Source organism: Rhinoderma darwinii, chromosome 1 (assembly GCF_050947455.1).
Source record: "Rhinoderma darwinii isolate aRhiDar2 chromosome 1, aRhiDar2.hap1, whole genome shotgun sequence".
Lineage (NCBI taxonomy): Eukaryota > Metazoa > Chordata > Amphibia > Anura > Rhinodermatidae > Rhinoderma > Rhinoderma darwinii.
This window is the reverse complement of record NC_134687.1, coordinates 527504498-527528569: the sequence shown is the minus strand read 5'-3', so window position 1 is coordinate 527528569 and position 24072 is coordinate 527504498. Positions and strand designations below refer to the sequence as shown.

The 24072-nt window shown below is 41.0% G+C and overlaps 1 protein-coding gene across 8 annotated transcripts in view; it reads left to right on the top strand.

Annotated features, from left to right (window-relative positions):
- Positions 1–24072, top strand: part of PAM (peptidylglycine alpha-amidating monooxygenase) — a 223999-nt gene that overhangs the window by 67659 nt on the left and 132268 nt on the right. For all 8 annotated transcript variants that reach the window (XM_075836954.1, XM_075836992.1, XM_075836985.1 and 5 more), the window contains exon 5: positions 1231–1318. In XM_075836954.1, the coding sequence (XP_075693069.1) occupies positions 1231–1318 (88 nt within the window). The remainder of the gene's footprint in view (positions 1–1230; positions 1319–24072) is intronic.

The following is a 24072-nucleotide window of genomic DNA, read 5'->3' as shown; positions in this document are numbered from 1 at the left end:
TAGAATTACTCCTCAGGATATGGATTAATTTGAGCCCTTAGTTTTCACCAATAACAGGAATGGTTCCCTGCACAGGGAACAAGGAAAATATTCTAAGAAACACTGTTTTTTACTTGTCATCTCTGCCATGATCCAATTCCAGTTTTGGATGGGAAGAAAATGCAAACAGAGCTAGTGTGAACTATTCCTTAAAGGGATTTTCCCACAGAATACATTTATTTCCTATCCATAGGATAAGTGATAAATGAATGATTGCGGTGGCCCCACTGCCGGTCTCTAGTTCACAGATCCTCCTCACCACACGACCACAATCCGCGCTACTTCAAAGTCTAGGGGACTGACGGAAACGGCCGAGCGCTGTGCTTAGCCAGCCATAAATTTTTTAAGGACTATTTTAGGGAGTTTGTAGTTTGCATCTCAAAGACTATACCACCTCAATAATGTGAGACTTTGGGTTCTACCCTGAGACTAGGTCCTGTGTTCTCGCATATCATATTTAACGTTTTTGGGAGAACACAGAGGTTACTTTATTTGCCTTATTTCCGGAGGGTTTACTGATTCAGTTGCTCGTGAAATGATAAAGCTGTCCCAGATGGCTTTACCATTCTGTTCTTCACCTGCATAGAGCGTGTTGACAGTCGCACTGGGCTTTTTAGTGCACAGGTTGTTATTCGCACCTATTATTTTGTTTTATACTTTGTAGAAAAGACGGGATGACAAAGTGCCATCCATTATCCCCTGGTGATCTTATGACTGATCATCTGAATAGTAAAAGATGGTTGCTATAACTAAGACTCTGACAGCTCCAAATATAGAATAATACTAACCTATATCATTACAAATAAAGCCGCAAAACTACATATGGCTAAACCATGGCCACCTAATTTAGTAGACTATTTTAATGACAATCTAGGTGATTAAAAAGCACAGGTATGCAAATGGTTAAACATACTTTTTTCATACCCTTCTCATCCTTTTTGTCTAATGCTAAAATGCAACAAAGAATGTGTGAGTGTTGTATGGATATAAACTCATAAAGTCATAAAATGACTCCACTGAATGAAAAATAAAGTGATCTACTAAAAAGTGAGTCATTAGGCCACAAATCTCTCCAGCCTTACCTCAGAGCTATCGGTAAGTTATGTGGAATTTGTTTGAGTTACACTGAAATGTAATGGTTACAATTGATATTCTTATTGAGAAATACATGTTGTGTTCTTTTTATTCTAGTTGACTTCAGGCCTCATGCCAATATGGATACCACACATCACATGCTCCTGTTTGGATGCAGCTCCCCCGCTTCTACTGAAGAATTCTGGTATGTGGGTCTCCGTTATCTGTCAGTTTTTAATATTTTGTATGAAAGCATAAAGTTTATGAATTATACATTTTTCCCATATCGTATTTAAAAATTTCTGTCCTTCTTTTCAATTAAACTATTCTCTTAATCACACTGGTTACAATTAAAGCACAGCTTCACCTTAGGCTTCATGCACACGAACGTAAAAACGCCCGAATTTACGAGCCGTAATTACGGGCCCATAGATTTCTATTGGCCACGGGTACCTTCCCGTATGTTTACGGGAAGGTGCCCGTGCCGTTGAAAAATATGGAACATGTACTATTTACGGCCGTAATAATGGCACGGGCAGGCTCATAGAAGTCTATGGGGCTCCCGTAATTATGGGTGACTACGTGTGTGCACCCGTAATTACGGGAGCGTTGCTAGGCGACGTCAGGGGATAGTCAATGTCCAGGGTGCTGAAAGAGTTAAACGATCGGCAGTAACTCTTTCAGCACCCTGAACAGTGACTACCGATCACAATATTGATCAACCTGTAAAAAAATAGAAGTTCATACTTACCCAGAACTCCCTGCTTCTTCCTCCAGTCCGGCCTCCTGGGATGACGTGACCGCTGCAGCCAATCACAGGCCAATCACAGGCTGCAGCGGTCACATAGACTGCCGCGTCCTCCAGGGAGGTCGGACTTAATCTCAAGAGAGGGATGTGTCACCAAGACAACGGCCAGGTTAGTATGAATTTCTTTTACTTTTACTGCGGAAAGGGCTGTCCCTTCTCTCTATCCTGCACTGATAGAGAGAAGGGCTGCCGGTTACTGCAGTGCAATTTTGCAGCGAAAACGTGCCCGTAAATACGGGTGGAATACTGGTGACACAGGACCCGTATTTACAGGCACGGGTCCGTAAATACTGGTGCAATACGGATCGAATACGTGTGACCAAGGACCCGTATTTACGCCAGTATTTATGGGAGGACAAAAATACGTTCGTGTGCATGAGGCCTTAAAGAGGCTCTGTCACCAGATTTTGCAACCCCTATCTGCTATTGCAGCAGATAGGCGCTGCAATGTAGATTACAGTAACGTTTTTATTTTTAAAAAACGAGCATTTTTGGCCAAGTTATGACCATTTTTGTAGTTATGCAAATGAGGCTTGCAAAAGTCCAAGTGGGTGTGTTTAAAAGTCCAAGTGGGTGTGTATTATGTGCGTACATCGGGGCGTTTTTAATACTTTTACTAGCTGGGCGTTCTGATGAGATGTATCATCCACTTCTCTTCAGAACGCCCAGCTTCTGCCAGATCACGCTGTGACGTCACTCACAGGTCCTGCATCGTGTCAGACGAGCGAGGACACATCGGCACCAGAGGCTACAGTTGATTCTGCAGCAGCATCAGCGTTTGCAGGTAAGTAGCTACATCGACTTACCTGCTAACGCCGATGCTGCTGCAGAATCAACTGAAGCCTCTGGTGCCGATGTGTCCTTGCTCGTCTGACACGATGCAGGACCTGTGAGTGACGTCACAGCGTGATCTGCCAGAAGCTGGGCGTTCTGAAGAGAAGTGGATGATACTTCTCATCAGAACGCCCAGCTAGTAAAAGTATTAAAAACGCCCCGATGTACGCACATAATACACGCCCACTTCGACGTTTTTACTTTTAAACACACCCACTTGGACTTTTGCAAGCCTCATTTGCATAACTACAAAAATGGTCATAACTTGGCCAAAAATGCTCGTTTTTTAAAAATAAAAACGTTACTGTAATCTACATTGCAGCGCCGATCTGCTGCAATAGCAGATAGGGGTTGCAAAATCTGGTGACAGAGCTCCTTTAAGTAGTAAATATTGGCTGCTCCTAGTATAAGACAGTTACCAATAGTTGTTACTCACAGTAGTCTTTCAGACAGAATACTGATGGATGTGGCAATGGTATCATGCATCTTCATCACGCTGCCGCATCTAGCTACAAAGTAATATTGCCTACATGTGACATACTCTGCTCTGTGTGCTGTTAATCCACAGGTCCCAAAATATCTCGCCAGCCTGTAGATGCCATATACTATTACCAACTTAGGCCCCTTGCACACAACCGTAGTTTTTATCTGCAATTACGGATTCGGAATTGCGGATAAAATACTGATACACTCATTTCTATCGGCCACGGACACCATCCCGTATATTTACGGGTGTGTGTCCAGGCTGTGGAAATTACCTCCGTGCCCCATCCGTTCAGTATTTACTTCATGGTCGTGTGCATGGGGCCTTAAAGAGGATTTTCAGCAAAGTTTAAAGATGGATTTATAATAGTAAATCAAACCATAAATAAATGTCCGTTTTTTCTTTACGTATTGGCCATTTTTTAATCCAGAGCAATTGTCATTTTTGCAAAAAATTGCAACAAGATCCTTCTCCATATTGCTTGTAATTTTTTTTCAGCAACTGACAATTGTCCCTTTGACAGCTTGTCCTTTTTATAATAAAGTGATAATATATCATCAGATTCTGATAAACTAATTCAATGATGACAACCAATATGGAGGGCATCCTGGTACTGTCACTTTTATAAATATGACAGTCGAACTTATATCTCTACCACCAATAATAATAATAAAAAAATAAAACAACTTTATTATTGACAACATACATGCATCCTTTTTTCACATTAACAAAATCATTTCAAAATCCTATTGAACCGTTGCATTATCTTAAATTCTTGGAAGATTATTGTGACATGCTGAAGGTGGTATAGCAATAACTACTATCGATTAGATCTTTGCTGCATTTGTAGTACATTTTTGCTATGACTGTCGCTTCCCTTCTCGGCCGTTTCATCAAACTCGTTTTTAGAAGGGCATACTGTTCCCTTAAGACCATTTCATCAGAAGATGAACACAAATAAGCTCATAACTTGGTGCACGAGATGATGAATGTCCGGGTCTCTGCAGGCAGGAGCTTTGTGCATGCTAATTGCCTTCTTAGGCTGGATTCACACGAGCATGTTCGGTCCGTAAAGGACGGAACGTATTTCGGCCGCAAGTCCCGGACCGAACACAGTGCAGGGAGCCGGGCTCCTAGCATCATAGTTATGTACGACGCTAGGAGTCCCTGCCTCTCTGCAGGACAACTGTCCCGTACTGTAATCCTGTTTTCATTACGGGACAGTAGTTCCACGGAGAGGCAGGGACTCCTAGCATCGTACATAACTATGATGCTAGGAGCCCGGCTCCCTGCACTGTGTTGGGTCTGGGACTTGCGGCCGAAATACGTTCCGTCCTTTACGGACAGAACATGCTCGTGTGAATCCAGCCTGAGGCTTCATTATGGTTTCTGTTTATATTGTTGAGTTATGTATACTGTTGTATTCCTGCCTATTCATTGTGCAGAATAGTGTAACCATGATATGCATTATTTATTGACATTTAGAATGACTGACTGTTTTAATATGTATGATCTATATGCAAATGAATAGTGTTTACACAGGCAAAATTGAACCCACTAAAAGGTTAATACATCAGTAATACTTTGTCTCTGCCTTCCTTTCTGGCATCATCGCAGGTCTTAATTGGGTTATGCCTATATAGTTTTATTAACCGTGTGTGGAAACTAGTGACGTTTACTCGTTGAGCTCTGCCGCGCAATATGCAGCTGATTGGAACGTTAATGCATCCTAATGCTAAGTAGCTTCCCCAGGAGATTATTTCTCTTTAACCTCCATCATTTAAATGACTTTTCTGTTACGATTTCTATGTTATTCTGAGCGGGTCTCACCCCTAATTTGCGCTTTGGCACGCTGATTGAAATGTGATTCTTGAAAGACAAAGTGTTCTGAACTTCTAGTAGAAAAACAAACAATCTGTACGTCTGCTGTGAAAAGAATATTTATTACACTTCCTTCCTCCATGCAAGGAATATTTTAAAAAAAATGTTTAAGAAAGGGATTCTTTTATTGCTAGTTGAAAGCACCCCTAAGTCGCAGCTGTGGCAAAACACATTTAACCCCTTCCCACACTGTACAGTACTCGCGAAATGACATAAATATACGTCACTGATGGAGCGGGCAAAGGAGCAGTACCCATGGAGTCACTTGTGGGAGCCAGCTGTGTCATACAACCAACACCTCACTGCAATGGCTGGGATTGGGGAGAACGCAGGCCCCTTAGACATTGTGGGAAATGGCATGGCATCTAAGTTCTTAGCCAAAGGGAGGACCTCTCTCTGTAAGCAAGTTGCCCCCCCCCCCTGCAACGTGATTGTGGGATGCTGATGGGTATCCATGGCAGCTGGAGGCAGGTCTGCCATCTTAGTAAACCTATCAAAAGTGAAACGAAATGTTAAAGATATTAATTTAAAGAAAAAAAAATACCAGAATTGCTGTTTTTTGTTTATCCGAACTCGCAAAGGAATAAAAAGCGATCTAGAAGGCTTATGTTCCCCAAAAATGTACCAATGAAAACATCAACCCATCCTGATTATAGCTATCAGAGTAAAGTAGTAAAATTAATTTACCTCTCCCAGAATTGTTTGATACGGTATTCAATACATTATATCTACCCCAAAATGTTGCAGCTTCTGGCCTCCAGTGGATGTTTGGTGCTCAATTAAGGGTCTATAGATGGTGTCTGATAAAGTGATCTGAGGGTGTTCTATATAGATAATACAGTAAAAAATAGTGTAGTACCGTGTTAGCCAGAGACAATATGAAATGTTAAATACTTTTGTGTCAAAAAAGACAAAAGTATAATAGGTATGATACCTTTATTGGCTAACCATAAAAGTTCTATTTGCAAGCTTTCAGAGCACAGAGGCCCCTTCTTCAGGCAGTTTACAAATGAATGACTTAGAAAAAAGCACAACATTTAGATGTTACACAAAGACAATTAGTACATGAGGTGATATATCATTAAGATAAGTCGGGGCAATAGAACTGAGGTTATAGGGGTGATGACTTAGGAGTTAAGGCATCTGGAGTCAGTCTGATGGGGGACGTGACGTGTGTCCATGTAGTGGCTCATAAATCCTGGTGTTAGATTGAGGCCTTGTGTCAATGACTGGAATTTTATCATCATCTTGAATTCCCAAATTTTTCTTTCTCTGTTGTTTTTAAAATGACCCTTCAGAATGAGTACCTTTAAATCTGCCAAACTGTGATCAGGTCCAGAGAAATGTTTTCCCACGGGTGTATCCACCTCCTGTTTTATTGTATGTCTGTGAAGATTCATCCTGGTTTGTCGTTTTTGTATGGTTTCTCCAATGTAGATTCCTTTATTGATGCACCTTGTACATAGGATCATGTAAACTACATTGGAGGATGTACAGGGGAACGAGCCAGTGATTTTATAGTCCTGCTGTGTGTTTGGTATCTGGATGGTGTTTGATGACAAGATGTTGGTACAGGTCTTACATTTTCTACTGTTGCAAGGAAAAGTGCCAGTCTGTGATGGTGGTGAGAGGGCACTTCTGACCAGGAGATTCCTTAGGTTTGGTGGTTGACTGACTCCAGATGCCTTAACTCCTAAGTCATCACCCCTATAACCTCAGTTTTATTGCCCCGACTTATCTTAATGATGTATCACCTCATGTACTAATTGTCTTTGTGTAACATCTAAAAGGCCTCATGCACACGACCGTAGCCCGACCGTAGCCGTGTGCACGCCCGTGATTTTCGTGTCGGCCGGCTGCGGACTGTCAGCGGACTGTCAGCCGCAAGCCGCCCGCACATGCACATGGCCGGGCCATTGTTTTCAATGAGCCCGGACCGCAACTCCGGACCATAATAGGACATGTCCGTACTTTCTGCGGTCCGGGTTCCCGGGCCGTGCACGGACCGCAAAAACTACGGTCGTGTGCACGGCCCCATAGAAAAGAATGGGTCCGCAATTCTCCCGTGGATTTGCGGGGGAATTGCGGACGCAAAAACACGGTCGTGTGCATGAGGCCTTAGGCCTTAGGCCTCATGCACACGACCGTGTTTTTGCGTCCGCAATTCCCCCGCAAATCCACGGGAGAATTGCGGACCCATTCTTTTCTATGGGGCCGTGCACACGACCGTAGTTTTTGCGGTCCGTGCACGGCCCGGGAACCCGGACCGCAGAAAGTACGGACATGTCCTATTATGGTCCGGAGTTGCGGTCCGGGCTCATTGAAAACAATGGCCCGGCCATGTGCATGTGCGGGCGGCTTGCGGCTGACAGTCCGCTGACAGTCCGCAGCCGGCCGACACGAAAATCACGGGCGTGCACACGGCTACGGTCGGGCTACGGTCGTGTGCATGAGGCCTTAATGTTGTGCTTTTTTTCTAAGTCATTCATTTGTAAACTGCCTGAAGAAGGGGCCTCTGTGCTCTGAAAGCCGCATATAGAACTTTTATGGTTAGCCAATAAAGGTATCATACCTATTATACTTATAAATAACTTCATTCTAATTTCAGGTTTTGTATTCCCAGTTATCATTCCAGTATTTTCTATTGGAATGACCATTTATCTAGTCTCACAGTTGTACAGAAATTCGCTCTAGTATCTATTCAAAATGTCAATTGTCAGTGTCATGAGTGTAACAGACAAGGTTGATTTGCAAAGCACAAGTTGAAGGGAGATAATTTGTAAGAGATGATGAAAAAAAATTATGGCATTTTTCACCACTATCCTGACAGTTGGTGCAATTCAATAAAAGTTTTGTTCTGCAATCTTTATCTGATTGTAAGAGGGAATGCATAAGTTACCCTGCATAGATGAGCGCAACTCCTCTGAACATAAAGATAGATTTCTATTTCTAAAAGATCACCAATACAATTAATGGAAGAATGATGAAATTGTAATTTATTAAACATAGACTTCATAACAAGATATGTTATTAATATCTGTAAAATAAAGGAATTGGGCATCATTGCGCTTAACTAGGGTTGCAAAAATTTGTATGTGCTTGATTAATCACAACATATAAGTAACATACCAGAACTTAGTATGTTCTCACTTTTATGTACTGCACTATCATTTCTTGGCATGGAGTGTACAATTTCACAATATATTGTCACGTCTATCCTGTTCCACTCCTCAAGGATGACCTCGTTGAGTGGCTTGATAGGGAGTTCTGCTGAACATTTTTCTTCAAAATTCCCCATGGGCTGAGGTTAGGTGACATACATGGCCACTTCAGCACTTTATCTTGTTCTTCTTTATCTTGTTCTATATATATCTACACACACAAATCAAGCAATATAACCACATTGTGTGTGTGTGTGTGTGTGTGTGTGTATGTATGTATGTATGTATGTATGTATATATATATATACATTACATACATACATACATACATACTCACACATAGGCATAGGAGGGGGCGTGTTAGAGGAGAGGCAAGGCAGTGCAGAAAATCCTAGTGTGAAGGAGTAGGTGTGGACGACGAGATAATAGGAGGGGGGCGTGTACTACGATTGATGACGCTCCATGTCTTTGCTAAGACAGCACTTCCAACTGTGTAGAGACACGGCGCGTCATCCACTAACTTTAGGCTCTATTCACACGACCGGGTCCGAGTGTCAGCCGATAAAAACTGCGTTTTTTCTTGGCCATTCTGCATCCGTTCCTTTTTCGGGCCATATTTCCGTTTTTAACGGCCGATTTTGACCCGTTTTGCATCCTTTTTTTTTTCCTTGTCCATTTTTAAAGGATGAATTTCATTTGTAAATTTTCTGCCACACACTGCCCTCTGTAGATAATGCCACACACTACCTTCTATAGATACTGCCACAGCCGCATCCTTAAAAGATGGATGACACCCAAAACAGATTTTGATCTTTGATACCTTAAATCTCCCTATTCCTCATGATCTCCCTTTTATACCATCTCCAATTCTTTTAGAATATGGCGCTTTGCGTGCAAAGAGTTATGGAAATTACCCATTAATGTGACAGATTTTAAAATTAGATTTTTCTCGACACTTAACACATAAATGGGATAATACTTGGTGGGAGTCAAAGGTAATCTCAATCCTAACTTATCGTTATAATAAAGACCAATTTGGCTCTCCAGAATGGTTATTACGGCTTTATGGTATATGTGACAAAGATTTCTTGAAAATTGCTCGAATTAAAAGTATTATTAATAAATATAAAATTGTTGAAGCTATTAGAGTATCGAGTCAGAGGGAAATAAAGGGATATATACAGGACATCCAGTCCACAGCACCCTCTAACAATCTATCCTCGATTTATAAAAATTAGCATCTGGAAATATCATTGGTAAATTTAAAATACATGTTACAATGAGAAAAGGATTTGCAAAAAGAGTTTTCCCTGGATGAATGGTTGACCTATAAGATACACTTGTCAAAAGACTAAATGCATAGGTCATCTTGTAACGGTTATACAATTTCTGCATATATCTACATCCCACAGAAATTGGCTCCGTTTAATCCAAACAACAATGGGCTATGCTGGAGAGGTTGTGGGATAGTGGGTGATATGATGCATACCTGGTGGGGGTGTGAAAAATGTAGGATATTTTGGTCCGAAGTCTCTACTCTAATTACCAAAATTATCAGAGCGAGTAAAGGAATTTTTACGATAAAATTGGCCCTATTAAATATGAGCGTGAACTTAATCGCTAAAGAAAATAGATGAATCTGTTGTAGAATTTTAGATGCAGCACGTAATATAATTGCATCTAGTTGGAAAACTGATAAGTCCTTGTATTATTGAAGTAATAAAAAAAAGTAAACTCTATCTTCAATATGAAAAAGTTCTAGGTTTAGATTGGGAGGCAGGAAAGTATTTATTCCAGGAAATATGGAGGCCTTGGATAAGGAATCAATATTGCCCAAACTTAAAGGCTCCTACCCTGTTAGGTGGCTGGTTCTTTGTTTTGTTTTTCCTCTCTATTTTTCTTCCTTTTTTCCTTCTTATGCTTTATGGATGTATAGAGTTTTTTTTGTTTGTCAACTGAACTGTATTCCTTAAGAATACATCTATTAAAGATGATTGAATCCTGAAAAAGATCAGACTAAAGTGAATTCCAAAAAAGTCTTAACTTTTTAACAAAATGAGCTTTTGGCAAAAGCTAAACAGGCTTTTTTTTGTGCTTTTGCTTTAGCCGTGGCTTCTTGCGCGGACAATAACCATGCATTCCACTTCTCTTCAGGATTAGTCTTACTGTGTGCATGGATAAAGTGACTCCAATTTGGCTGGCCAAGGCATTTGCCAATTCTGAGGCACTTGCTCAACGATTCTCCTGCACTTTTCTCAGCAAAATTTTGCTGGTTACAAGGTTCAAACTTACGGCAATGACCTGCAATTTTTTAGGGAGCTTGTTATAAGACATTTGTTTTTTTTAATTTTAATTTCTGTATTAATTTTGCTATGGTGTTTGACTTAAAGAGGCGCTGCAATGTAGATTACAGTAACGTTTTTATTTTTAAAAAACGAGCATTTTTGGCCAAGTTATGAGCATTTTTATATTTATGCAAATGAGCCTTTCTTAAGTACAACTGGGCGTGTTTAAAGTTAAGTCCAAGTGGGTGTGTATTGTTATGCAAATGAGGCTTGCAAAAGTCCAAGTGGGTGTGTATTGTTATGCAAATGAGGCTTGCAAAAGTCCAAGTGGGTGTGTATTGTTATGCAAATGAGGCTTGCAAAAGTCCAAGTGGGTGTGTTTAAAAGTAAAAGTCCAAGTGGGCGTGTATTATGTGCGTACATCGGGGCGTTTTTACTACTTTTACTAGCTGGGCGCTCTGACGAGAAGTATCATCCACTTCTCTTCAGAACGCCCAGCTTCTGCCAGATCACGCTGTGACGTCACTCACAGGTCCTGCATCGTGTCAGACGAGGGAGGACACATCGGCACCAGAGGCTTCAGTTGATTCTGCAGCAGCATCGGCGTTAGCAGGTAAGTCGATGTAGCTACTTACCTGCAAACGCTGATGCTGCTGCAGAATCAACTGTAGCCTCTGGTGCCGATGTGTCCTCGCTCGTCTGACACGATGCAGGACCTGTGAGTGACGTCACAGCGTGATCTGGCAGAAGCTGGGCGTTCTGAAGAGAAGTGGATGATACTTCTCATCAGAGCGCCCAGCTAGTAAAAGTATTAAAAACGCCCCGATGTACGCACATAATACACGCCCACTTGGACTTTTACTTTTAAACACACCCACTTGGACTTTTGCAAGCCTCATTTGCATAACTACAAAAATGGTCATAACTTGGCCAAAAATGCTCGTTTTTTAAAAATAAAAACGTTACTGTAATCTACATTGCAGTGCCTATCTGCTGAAATAGCAGATAGGGGTTGCAAAATCTGGTGACAGAGCCTCTTTAACAGTGATTTGCTCATCTTCGTTTACATTGGAAAACAGCTCCTAATTTTCAGACGTTTTTAATCAAACTCGCGTTTTTTACAGCCGTTTTTGGAGCTGTTTTTCTATAGTCAATGAAAAACGGCACAAAGAAACGGTTCAAGAAGTGACATGCACTTCTTTTCCGCGGGCATTTTTTTTACTCGGCCGTTTAAAAAAAATGGGCGTGTAAAAAAACACCCCGTCGGAATAGAATGCAGTTTTTCCCATTGGTGTCATGTTTTTTTTTTTTTAATTTGTGTTTTCATGTAATAATAAAATTATTATATTTACTTTGTTTATTTTTTTGTCACAAAATGTAGTCTTTTATTTACATGTTTTTACTGTGCTTGGGGCTGCAATTTTTTATTTAATCTGTGTATGTGTCACTTCACGACACATACACAGATGAAATATGGCAGCTACAGGGCATAGGACAAAACGAACAGGATCCGTTCATCATAGCCTCTGCTTTTGGCATGCACAGTTCAGAGTCCCCCAGCATAGACGCTGGTTTGTAGGGGGAAATGGCCAGCGCCATTTTGGTGAAAAAAGGCCAACTGCAGGTAAGTGTGTTTTGTGCGTGTAGGGGGGGGGGGGTTGTGTGTGGCGCAGCTGCATGTTTTGGCTGCCCCCCTCTCAGGCGCCCCCCCGCAGACCTGCTGTAACTTCTCCCTCTCCTGACAGCCTGCCAGAACAGTAATAATAAAACACTTTTATTTATTTTTTCTTCAAACATCTATCTATCATCCATCCATGGATCTATCCTATCTATCTATCTATTATATTGATATATAGTATAGTTCTAGGCTGGGGGGGTATGTGTGTGTGTGGCTCAGAGGCGTAGCTAGGTTCTCCAGCACCCGGGGCAAAGATTCAGTTTGGCGCCCCTCCCCCCCAACCTCTTTCCCGACATCTCCTTCCCCCTCGCCATGTTTGTTTTCTCTACCAATCTGTCCTTTTCCACATTTCTTTTTATGTAACGCGAGCATAAAAACATTTGTACATTTTACAAGCAATATGGTTCTATACACAACACCAGAACCAAGCTCAGTACATATATACAGCACCAACACAAATACAGCTCAATTTAGTGCAACCCCTTCCGTATAGATATGTATGGCGTAAAACTACAGCTCCCAGCATGGCCCGAACAATGATAAGGATATGCTGGGAGATGCTTTTTCACAAAAATAAATCCTATCAATCATACCACCATCTCACTGCAGATCATACAGTGACTACATTACTGATTAGAGGCAGAATGAACATTTACATTAGGTGACTCACCGGTGACGTCTCAGATTCTAGTTCTTTTTCTCCATCCGGTCCATACCTCTATGATGACTTCTCCCGGTCACAGCCCATTTCTGCAGTTTGCCGCTCACATGTCTTCAGCTTCTCACTTTTCCAACATTTCCGCACCTATAAATAAAGATAAAGTTCTCATTATACCACACACTACGCCCCCAAATATAATAGCGCCATACACTGCACCTCTAATTATAATAGCACCATACACCGTGTCCCACACACACACACACACACTGTGCCCCCTGTAGATAGTGCCTGCCATAGAGCCCCCTGTAGATAGTGCCCCCATATAGCCCACCCCTGTATATAGTGTCCCACAAATAACTCCCCCTATAGTGCTCTACAGATAGCCCATCTCTGTATATAGCCCCCTGTAGATATAGCCCAGCCCTGTATATAGTGCTCCACGTATAGCCCAACCCTGTATATAGTGCTCCACAGATAGCCCACCCCTGTATATAGCCCCCCTGTACATATAGTCCACCCCTGTATATAGTGCTCCACTAGATAGTCCACCCCTGTATATAGTGCTCCACAGATAGCCCACCCCTGTATATACTATATACAGGGGTGGACTATATGTGGAGCACTATATACAGGGGTGGACTATATGTACAGGTGGGCTTTCTGTGGAGCACTATAGGGGGAGCTATTTGTGGGATACTATATACAGGGGTGGGCTATATCTACAGGGGACTATATACAGGGGTGGGCTATATCTCCAGGGGTGGGCTATATACTATATAGCCCCCCCTGTAGCCATAGCCCACCCCTGTATATGGTGCTCCATAGATGGCCCATCCCAGTATAAAGCCCCCCCCCCCCGTAGACAAAGTCCTCCCTCCGTAGATAAAGCCCCCCCCCCGTGTAGATAAAGCCACCCTTGTAGATAAAGCCCCCCCCCATGTAGACCAAGTCCCCCCCGTAGATAAAGTCCTCCCTGTAGATACAGCCACACACTTTTATTACAATATTCAAACTCGCCTTACACGCCGTCCGGAAGCCATGGAGACCTGCTCTCTTCTGCGCAGGTCTCCTGGGGGTTGAACGCAGCATCTATGAAAGGCGCTGATTGGCTGGGCAGGATGACTTTCCCTGTCACTCAGCGCCTTTCATCGACTGAAGCTTCACTGGTACAAAAGGTAACCAGTCGCTTCACTCGTGGAAAGGCGCTGAATGGCCATTGCTTCCAATTGTACCTGTGTCCTTGCGACACAGGTACAATTATAGTGCAGGAGGAGGTGGTGCTGGCGCCCCCCTCTAAGTTGCGCCCGGGGCACATGCCCCGCCTGCCCCCCTAGCTACTCCCCTGGTGTGGCTGTGTTGGGAGTGGTGTTTTTTGTTTTTTTTGGAGCGGCTGCATGTGTGGGGGGAGCTCCATGATGCGCCAGAATTATTAATATTTCTGCTGCATCTCTCTCTAGTTCCCGTCCCAGTTCATTGACCTCTAGTTTCTTTTGCGGCACAGGGGGAAGATAGAAGTCTGCTGTAGGGGAGTACAATTGTTTTTCATTTTTCATATTACTAACGCTATTTTTTTTGTTTACCAGGTTCCGCTGGACTACTGCGATCTACTTCTTTTTTTTAATTTATTTTTTTAAATAAATAAAATGGTTAATGAGAGTCCTGTGTGGGAGCTTTTATTTCAATATAAAAATATTTTCTTAGGTCTGCTTTTTTAATACTTTATTAGCGCCTTAGTAATTGCAGTTGTCTGTTTGACGACGTTCATTACTAAGGTGGGGCTTCGCATTAGCCGGTAAAAAGGCTATCAGTAACCCCCTTCCCATTAATACCCCATTACCAACCGCCACCAGAGGAAAACGGGAAGAGCTGGGTACAATCCAGTACCTGAGCAACTGTAGTGATGGTCGGGCACTGGGGCGGAGGCATGCTGGTATTATGAGGCTGGGAAGGGCCTAAAACCGTGGTGCTTCCAACCCTGGTAATGCTAGGCTGCCGCTGCTATGTCGTATCTGGCTGGTTATGAAAAATGTGGGGGGGGGGGCTCCATGTTGTGGTGGTTAGATTTAAAAAAAATAAAAAAATAAATACAATGACGAAAACGACATTTTCATAACCAGCCAGATACAACGCAGAGGCAGGCTAGCATTACCAGGGTGAGAAGATCACTGTTTTTGGCCTTTCCCAGCCTAATAATACCAGCCTTCAGCCGCCCAGGTACCCGACCATCGATACAGATGGTCGGGTACTGGCTTATACCCGGCTCTTCCCGAGCGGTGATGGTGGGTAGTGGGGTAATAATGGTGGGGGATTAGTCATAGCCTTTTTACTGGCTAGCACTAAGCCCCGCCTTAGTAATGGATGTTATCAAACATACAACTGCCATTACCAAAGTGGGAATAAAATATTAAAAAACAGAGACATAACTTCCGGTTCACACAGATTTTTGGCACGGAAACTGCATTGGAATCAGCGCCATAAAACCCCCGAAATTGCCCCGCATTGATTTCAATGTGATGCAGATGCGTCTTCTTCCCAGGTGAATTTGGCCGCTCACGGGGAAAAAAAGCAGCGTGTCCTTTCTTGGCGCAGCTTTCACCTCTGACCTCTTTTTGAAATTAACGGGAGGCAGAAAAAACTTGCAGTGCTCGTTTCCAAGCGTTTTTCGTGGCGTTTTTTGCCCGCGGTCCATGCCTTAGATTTAATGGTTGTGGGCAAATAACGCAACGAAAACCACAGGCCTAAAAGCGCAGGCAGTTAAAAATCTACCTCAAAATTCCTGAAGGAATTCTGAGGCAGGTTCTTTTTTTCTGCCTGCAAAAATCTGTGTGAACAGGGCCTAAGCGTGTATACACATAGTGCGTTTTTCCTGCGTGGCCGAAAAGCACATCGAAAAATGCATGTGTTTTTACAGCAATTTTTTCGATGCGTTTTTCGGCCGCACAGTGTGAATACACCCTTACAAAAATATTTTTTATCTAAATAAAAACTCCCCCACACAACCCTCGGTAACCATTCTATTTAAAAAATTAAAAAAAACGGTAGTCAACGTAGCCCAAACGGTCCAGTGGAACCTGCAAAAAAAAATAGAAATTAAGTTCGGAATATGAAAAATAAAAAAACTTACCTACAGCAGACTTCTGTCATCTCCCTTTTTGAAATTCAGGCATTTTTCGCGTGTTTTGTGTGTGCGATTTTTGCACTTTTTTTTTTGGGCGCATAATTAGGACTCCCACTGATTATGGAAACATTGGGCATTTTACGCACCAAAGAATTTACCTGATACCTCTTTTTTTACGCAACGCGCTTTTTAACAACGCTCGCGTAAAAAAGCGTGTTGTATATACTAACCGCACGCTTTACAATTGATGTAAATGGGAAGCTTAATGAAGCGTTTTTTGGCACATACAATGTGCCAAAAACCGTGTAAAATGCACGCTGTGTGAACCTGTCAACAGAAAAGTAATTCACCGCAGGGTCTTACCTCTTATCTTTCATCCTTCTCAGCCTTTTGGTGTGTCCTGTAGTTTCTGCCAGCTGCATTGTACAATCTCTTAAAAAATGGAGCTGGACAATGCTTAGCAATTTGAAGACACCTTGTCCTGGCTTGTAGCCAAAAGTAGGGGTGTGTATATAGCCTTTAACCCCTTAACGACCTCCAACGTACTAGTACTTAAAGAGGCTTAAAGAGGCTCTGTTACCACATTATAAGTGCCGTATCTCCTACATAAGGAGATCGGCGCTATAATGTAGATGACAGCAGCGATTTTAGATTTATGCTAATGCTACCCCAAAAACAGTAACGAAGTGCACAGATTGTGAATAGACATCCCGTGACCAATCAGCGTCATGCACTCCTCTCCATTCATTTAGACAGCGCATAGGGATCCTTTTAGATCGCTATGTGCTGTCTTATACTAACACATTAACAATACTGAAGTGTTTAGACAGTGAATAGACACTCCACGGGATGTCTATTCAAAATCTGTGCACTTCGTTACTGTTTTTGTGGTAGCATTAGCATAAATCTGAAATCGCTAATAAAGTGGTGAAAGTAGATCGTCTTATTAAATAAAAAGCACTGCTGTCATCTACATTATAGCGCCGATCTCCTTATATAGGAGATACGGCACTTATAATGTGGTGACAGAGCCTCTTTAACGCAACACAACATACTGATACGTTGTGTTGCTGATGCAGGCTCAGAAGCTGAGCCAGCACCATCGCCAGCGGGTGTCAGGTGTATATTGCAGCTGACACCCTGAGGCAAGGCCAGGACCGGAGCTAGTCGCCGATCCTCTTAGATGCAGCGCTCAAAAGCGAGCGCTGCATCTATGGTGATTCCTAGCAGATCGGTTCCGATGGCTGTTCTGGCAGAGCGGAGGCCTAACAATGGCCTCCTGTCTGCCAAGTACGGAAGCCTGCTAGGTCCCGCCTGCAAAAGAAAGATGATATCAGCCACCGGTGTCAGCTGTATATCACGCTAGCTCCGTTTTGGCACCACAAAACCTTTTCAAAACTGACATGGTGTCTAAAATATATTCTAATAAAATGGAGGCCCCAAAATCCTCTAGGTGCTCCTTTGTTTCTATGGCCTGTGCTTTCAGTCCATTAGCACACTAGGGCCACATGTGGGATATTTCTAAAAACTGCAGAATCTGGGCAATAAATCTGGAGTTGCTTTTCTCTGGTAAAACCTTCTGTTACAGATTTTTATTTTTTTTAATTAAAACAGATTTTCTACAAAAAGGGTTAAGGAACTATCTAAATGCTGTTCTCAATACTTTGAGGGGTGCAGTTTTTTTAAATGTTTTTTTTTTTTGTTTTATAGGGGGTTTCTAATATATAAGACAGAAAAATGTACAAATATATATAAGTCCCTCAAAGCCACTTCAGAACTGATCTGGTCCCTGAAAAAATAGCTTTTTTGACATTTTCTTGAAAACGTGAGAAATTGCTGCTAAAGTTCTAAGCCTTGTAACGTTCTGGAAAAATAAAATTATTTTCAAAAAACAATGCCAACATAAAGTAGACATATGGGAAATATTACCTAGTAACTATTTTGTGTGGTATTACTATCTGTTTTACAAGTACGTACATTTAAATTTAGAAAAATGCTAATTTTCTCTAAATTTTGGTATTTTTCACAAATAAGCACTGAATGTGTCGACCAAATTTTACCACTAACTTAAAGTACTATGTGTCACGAGAAAACAGTCCCAGAATCTCTTGAAAAAATAAAAGCATTCTAAAGTTATGATATAAAGTGACACGTTAGATTTGAAAAAAATGGCCTGGTGCATTGCATCATGGCATAATTTTTATTAGAAAATCAAATCTTGTTTAGTATTGATCTTTTATTGGTAACTGATAAACCAGAGGTGTTGGAACCTTACATCAAATAAGAACCCCAAATATTTGTAAAGATTGGTTAATTTATTTATTAGGTTTCAGAGGAGGTGTACTGTATAAATAGCACAGGTTGCGCCGATTTAATACATGATGTGGACAGGGATCAAGACAGAAACGCTGCCGTTTGTAATAAATAAGAAAGTGCCACATGCTTCAAGTATACAAATGTAGGGTACCCCACTATATTTACTAAAATGTAAGGGTCTGTATCCTCATGCATGTTGATCACCATCATTGATGGTCTGAAATTCATTTTTTTCTGATTTGATGAAAATATGTTGTACCTTTTTTATCTTTTCTGAAATCAATGATAAAGTTTACATTGGGCAGATAACCGTTCCAACCAATACATGTACAGCACCAGATCTATTACTATTAGAGGCCACTGTACTCCGTATAATGTGTGGGTAGAGGGGGGTGGAGCAGTGTACGGGCTGATCCACGCCCACAATCTTTACATGAGGCCTCTGTGAGACACAGTGATCTATCAGCAGTATTAAAAGGTTCAACATTTTAAATAAAAATCAATTATAACGTTATTATATCCCTTGTGACATGGCCTCTTATGGCCAATAAAAATAATAAAGGCTCTGTACAAGTCTGAGTCTTATGTTTGGTGTTTACGCTGGGAAAAAAACTGGCTGCGTATACGCTAAACGTATCCATAGGGCTCCATTCACCTAACCAAGGCCAACAGAGTGCCCTTTGGCCTCTGTCAGGCTAGTATATGTTGGTATACTTTTTTTTTTTTTTTTCTCTCTGTATAGAAAAGCGTAGTCGGCTATCCTTTTCGATGCAGAGGAATCCCACAAAAAAAGTATACCACGTGGTATTTGTTTATTTTTTAACATGAGAGCCTATGGGTGACATGCCACTGTACCTATACAGTGACGTGCTTCAGAGACTTCCTTCAGAGGTTTAAGTCAGGCAATAGTATGTCTGACGGAAGGCTCAGACATGATGTGAACTTAGCCTTAATCCCGGACAAACCCCTTTTAAAGCATGTGTCCAGCAATAAATTTTGTGGATATATACAGTATATTATAGTCTACAATGAAATTGCTGTAGTTGTAAAAATGGGCAAGATGGGATTTTTTTTTAAAGTCTAATGTTCTAGACTTCTGTCAAAGGACAACGTTAAATCTGTACCATGCAGTAACTTCCTTCCTTGATGATGTCATCACTGAAATGAGAGATGCAGATAAAACAAAAGGATCTATAAAGGCGCTGCTGCTTGTTTGTGGACAAAATAAGTATCCTGAGGTCAAGTATAGAGTTTTGTAAAAAACTATTTATTCGCAACGCGTTTCAGCACCGAACTGGCGCTTTCATCAGGCATAGGGTTACAGAAAAAAGAGACATGTTTATATAGGGCCAGTTCAGATTGGATGATTGGGTAAAAAACCGCGAAAGCACAACAGCAGGTCAAAGTTCAAAATGTACGATCTAATATAACATGATAAAATGTGAATACATAGGGGGCAGGTAAAGGGTATAAATAATAAAGGGCTGTATGTTCTGTCAAAGATTGATTACGGGACGGAGTGAGTTAAAACCATGTGCAACGTAAAATGTGTATACTATCAATATCATTTTATTTTTACTAGAAACAATAGTTGGTGCCATCGGGAAACAGGGGTGGGTAGACATGATTTTATTAGGGGTTTGTGTGTAGTGTTTTTCGGAGTAATACTGTATGTTGTTTTCAATGTTTACACGTTGCCTCGGGAACCAGAGGAGTTACGGAAGCCGAGGCGCTCCAAAATGAAATGGAACGCAAGGTGAACCGCATTACGCGAAGGAAGGATGAGATGCTCAGACAGGACCGGCGGAGACTACTGAACCGAACTGGAATATGAAGATCGGACAGGGGGTGAGTGAAAAATCTATATCAAATATAGACAAGCTCCAGAACCTTAGGTTAATAGGTTGGTATATCACTTGTGGGCATTTATTTGGAAGGAACGTACATCAGTGGTAGTGGGTGAGGATAACGGCGGTACGAATGCCCATACCCGTATTAATTGTTTTAGTAACAAATGCCACAGTGTGCATTACTTAGCAGGAGAATTGGATTATTGGTTTATTGGTTTGTTATGTAAAATGCATTCCGTGATAAATAATTATTGCCCATCTGGAGGTTGGATATGGCTGAATGTTGTAATAACGAAGAGGTCTAAGTGATGTTTTATTTTTTAAAAAAAATGTTAAAAAATTTTTAATTTTAAAAAACTGGTTTAATACATACTCAGATTGATTAGTCTAGAGATGACTCTGTAATGTCATTTAGACCCAAAGGGTGAAGTGTGTTCATTTTAAAAATCCAGTAGTTTTCTCTTTGTTTTAACTTGCTGAATCTGTTTGGGACATCAATACTGATATGTTCTATTGGTGTGATATTGATTTTATTGAATTGGCAGTCATGTATTTGGAGGAAATGTCTAGAGACGCTATGCTTGAGGTATCCATTGTTTATATTGAACCGATGGTTGTTAACTCTGGTTCTTAGACACTGAGTGGTTCTACCAATATATTGTAAATGGCAAGGACACTCTAATAAGTAAATGACATAGGAACTGCCACAATTTAGGAGAGTTTGTATATTGAAGGTTTCGTTGGTAACTGTGGATGTGTAATCAAATTTTCTGTGGCTGATGGAATTGCAGCACAGGCAACGTGAGTGTCCGCATTTGTATGACCCTTTGATGCTGGAAAGGAAGTCTGTACTAGTTATAGGATGTTTTCTTACTCTGCTAGGGGCCAAAATATTTTTGAGGGTTAGGGACCGTCTGAAAGTGATATTGGGTTTACATAATAATGTGTCTTTGAGGTACGGATCATTTTTAAGGATGTGCCAATGTTTGGAAAGAATATTCCTGATTGTTTTATTGCCCCTGTTGTAAGTGGTGATGAAGTTGAGATTGGAACTGTTTGTGCCCAATTTTGAAATCTTGACGGAAGGGTTTAGACAAGACATTTGAGTAAGCTCTGAAGCTTTTGATCGTGCGCCTTTTATGAGATTTTTTGGAAAACCTTTGTCTTCGAACCTTTTTTCAAGGACTGCGCATTCTTTGTTGAAGTCATTGTCATTACTGCACAGTCCTTGAAAAAAGGTTCAAAGACAAAGGTTTTCCAAAAAATCTCATGTATTGGGCACAAACCGTTCCAATCTCAACTTCATCACCACTTACAACAGGGGCAATAAAACAATCAGGAATATTCTTTCCAAACATTGGCACATCCTTAAAAATGATCCGTACCTCAAAGACACATTATTATGTAAACCCAATATCACTTTCAGACGGTCCCTAACCCTCAAAAATATTTTGGCCCCTAGCAGAGTAAGAAAACATCCTATAACTAGTACAGACTTCCTTTCCAGCATCAAAGGGTCATACAAATGCGGACACTCACGTTGCCTGTGCTGCAATTCCATCAGCCACAGAAAATTTGATTACACATCCACAGTTACCAACGAAACCTTCAATATACAAACTCTCCTAAATTGTGGCAGTTCCTATGTCATTTACTTATTAGAGTGTCCTTGCCATTTACAATATATTGGTAGAACCACTCAGTGTCTAAGAACCAGAGTTAACAACCATCGGTTCAATATAAACAATGGATACCTCAAGCATAGCGTCTCTAGACATTTCCTCCAAATACATGACTGCCAATTCAATAAAATCAATATCACACCAATAGAACATATCAGTATTGATGTCCCAAACAGATTCAGCAAGTTAAAACAAAGAGAAAACTACTGGATTTTTAAAATGAACACACTTCACCCTTTGGGTCTAAATGACATTACAGAGTCATCTCTAGACTAATCAATCTGAGTATGTATTAAACCAGTTTTTTAAAATTAAAAAATTTTTAAAAAATTTTTTAAAAAATAAAACATCACTTAGACCTCTTCGTTATTACAACATTCAGCCATATCCAACCTCCAGATGGGCAATAATTATTTATCACGGAATGCATTTTACATAACAAACCAATAAACCAATAATCCAATTCTCCTGCTAAGTAATGCACACTGTGGCATTTGTTACTAAAACAATTAATACGGGTATGGGCATTCGTACTGCCGTTATCCTCACCCACTACCACTGATGTACGTTCCTTCCAAATAAATGCCCACAAGTGATATACCAACCTATTAACCTAAGGTTCTGGAGCTTGTCTATATTTGATATAGATTTTTCACTCACCCCCTGTCCGATCTTCATATTCCAGTTCGGTTCAGTAGTCTCCGCCGGTCCTGTCTGAGCATCTCATCCTTCCTTCGCGTAATGCGGTTCACCTTGCGTTCCATTTCATTTTGGAGCGCCTCGGCTTCCGTAACTCCTCTGGTTCCCGAGGCAACGTGTAAACATTGAAAACAACATACAGTATTACTCCGAAAAACACTACACACAAACCCCTAATAAAATCATGTCTACCCACCCCTGTTTCCCGATGGCACCAACTATTGTTTCTAGTAAAAATAAAATGATATTGATAGTATACACATTTTACGTTGCACATGGTTTTAACTCACTCCGTCCCGTAATCAATCTTTGACAGAACATACAGCCCTTTATTATTTATACCCTTTACCTGCCCCCTATGTATTCACATTTTATCATGTTATATTAGATCGTACATTTTGAACTTTGACCTGCTGTTGTGCTTTCGCGGTTTTTTACCCAATCATCCAATCTGAACTGGCCCTATATAAACATGTCTCTTTTTTCTGTAACCCTATGCCTGATGAAAGCGCCAGTTCGGTGCTGAAACGCGTTGCGAATAAATAGTTTTTTACAAAACTCTATACTTGACCTCAGGATACTTATTTTGTCCACAAACAAGCAGCAGCGCCTTTATAGATCCTTTTGTTTTATCTGCATCTCTCGTACTCAAGCGGTCTCCTAGGCGACCGGCTCGGATCTGGCAGCAGCTACCCCGTGGACCCCGGCGCTGAACTCTTTTAAACCACACGGTGAGCATATATATTTCCTCCTATTCTTACCTCATCTTCTTTGATTCATACCAAGTGGCGCCGTGGCTTTTTTCTCCTCATTCTCATCACTGAAATACATTTCTCAGAATAGATTTTATACATTTACATAAGTGGTATGGTAACTGTGGCTCCTCCGCTATTGTGAAAATAGAAGTTCCACCATTTATTTTTTTACACTCAGAGATAACAGAGGGACGGCTGGAGAAGCCTTAGATAAAGATACAGACTTTTGGCCAGAGTTTTTAGTCCTATCAGAGGTAATATGGCTGACAGGAAGTAGCTTCTTCATCTCCTGGCAGAAGTGTGGAGTACAAACTTCTAAGATGTAACATAGTTACTACACATAGGGTTCAGGATCACAGTCCATTGTTAATCTTTGGCTGGAGTTATGCTTTAATTGATTTTCCAATTGGTCGGGGTCTTTGGAAATATCTCATACTTTCTGATCCATATTTATGAGTGAATGTTAAATTTTCCAACTGCAAACTAAAAATGACATGTTTGCTCACCACCTATGTATTATAAGTGGTGGAGTTGCCAGTTTATATAATAGATTATATATATATATATATATATATATATATATATTATTAACTATTGTTATATGCAGTATGAAAAGGCTACCAATCATTAATACAACTGAAAGTTATATATATATGACTATGAAGAGAGGATATAGGATTTTTTACAACAATAAAAACCGTATTTGAAGCAGCATCTAAATCCTTTATCAAACTTCCCAGACTGGAT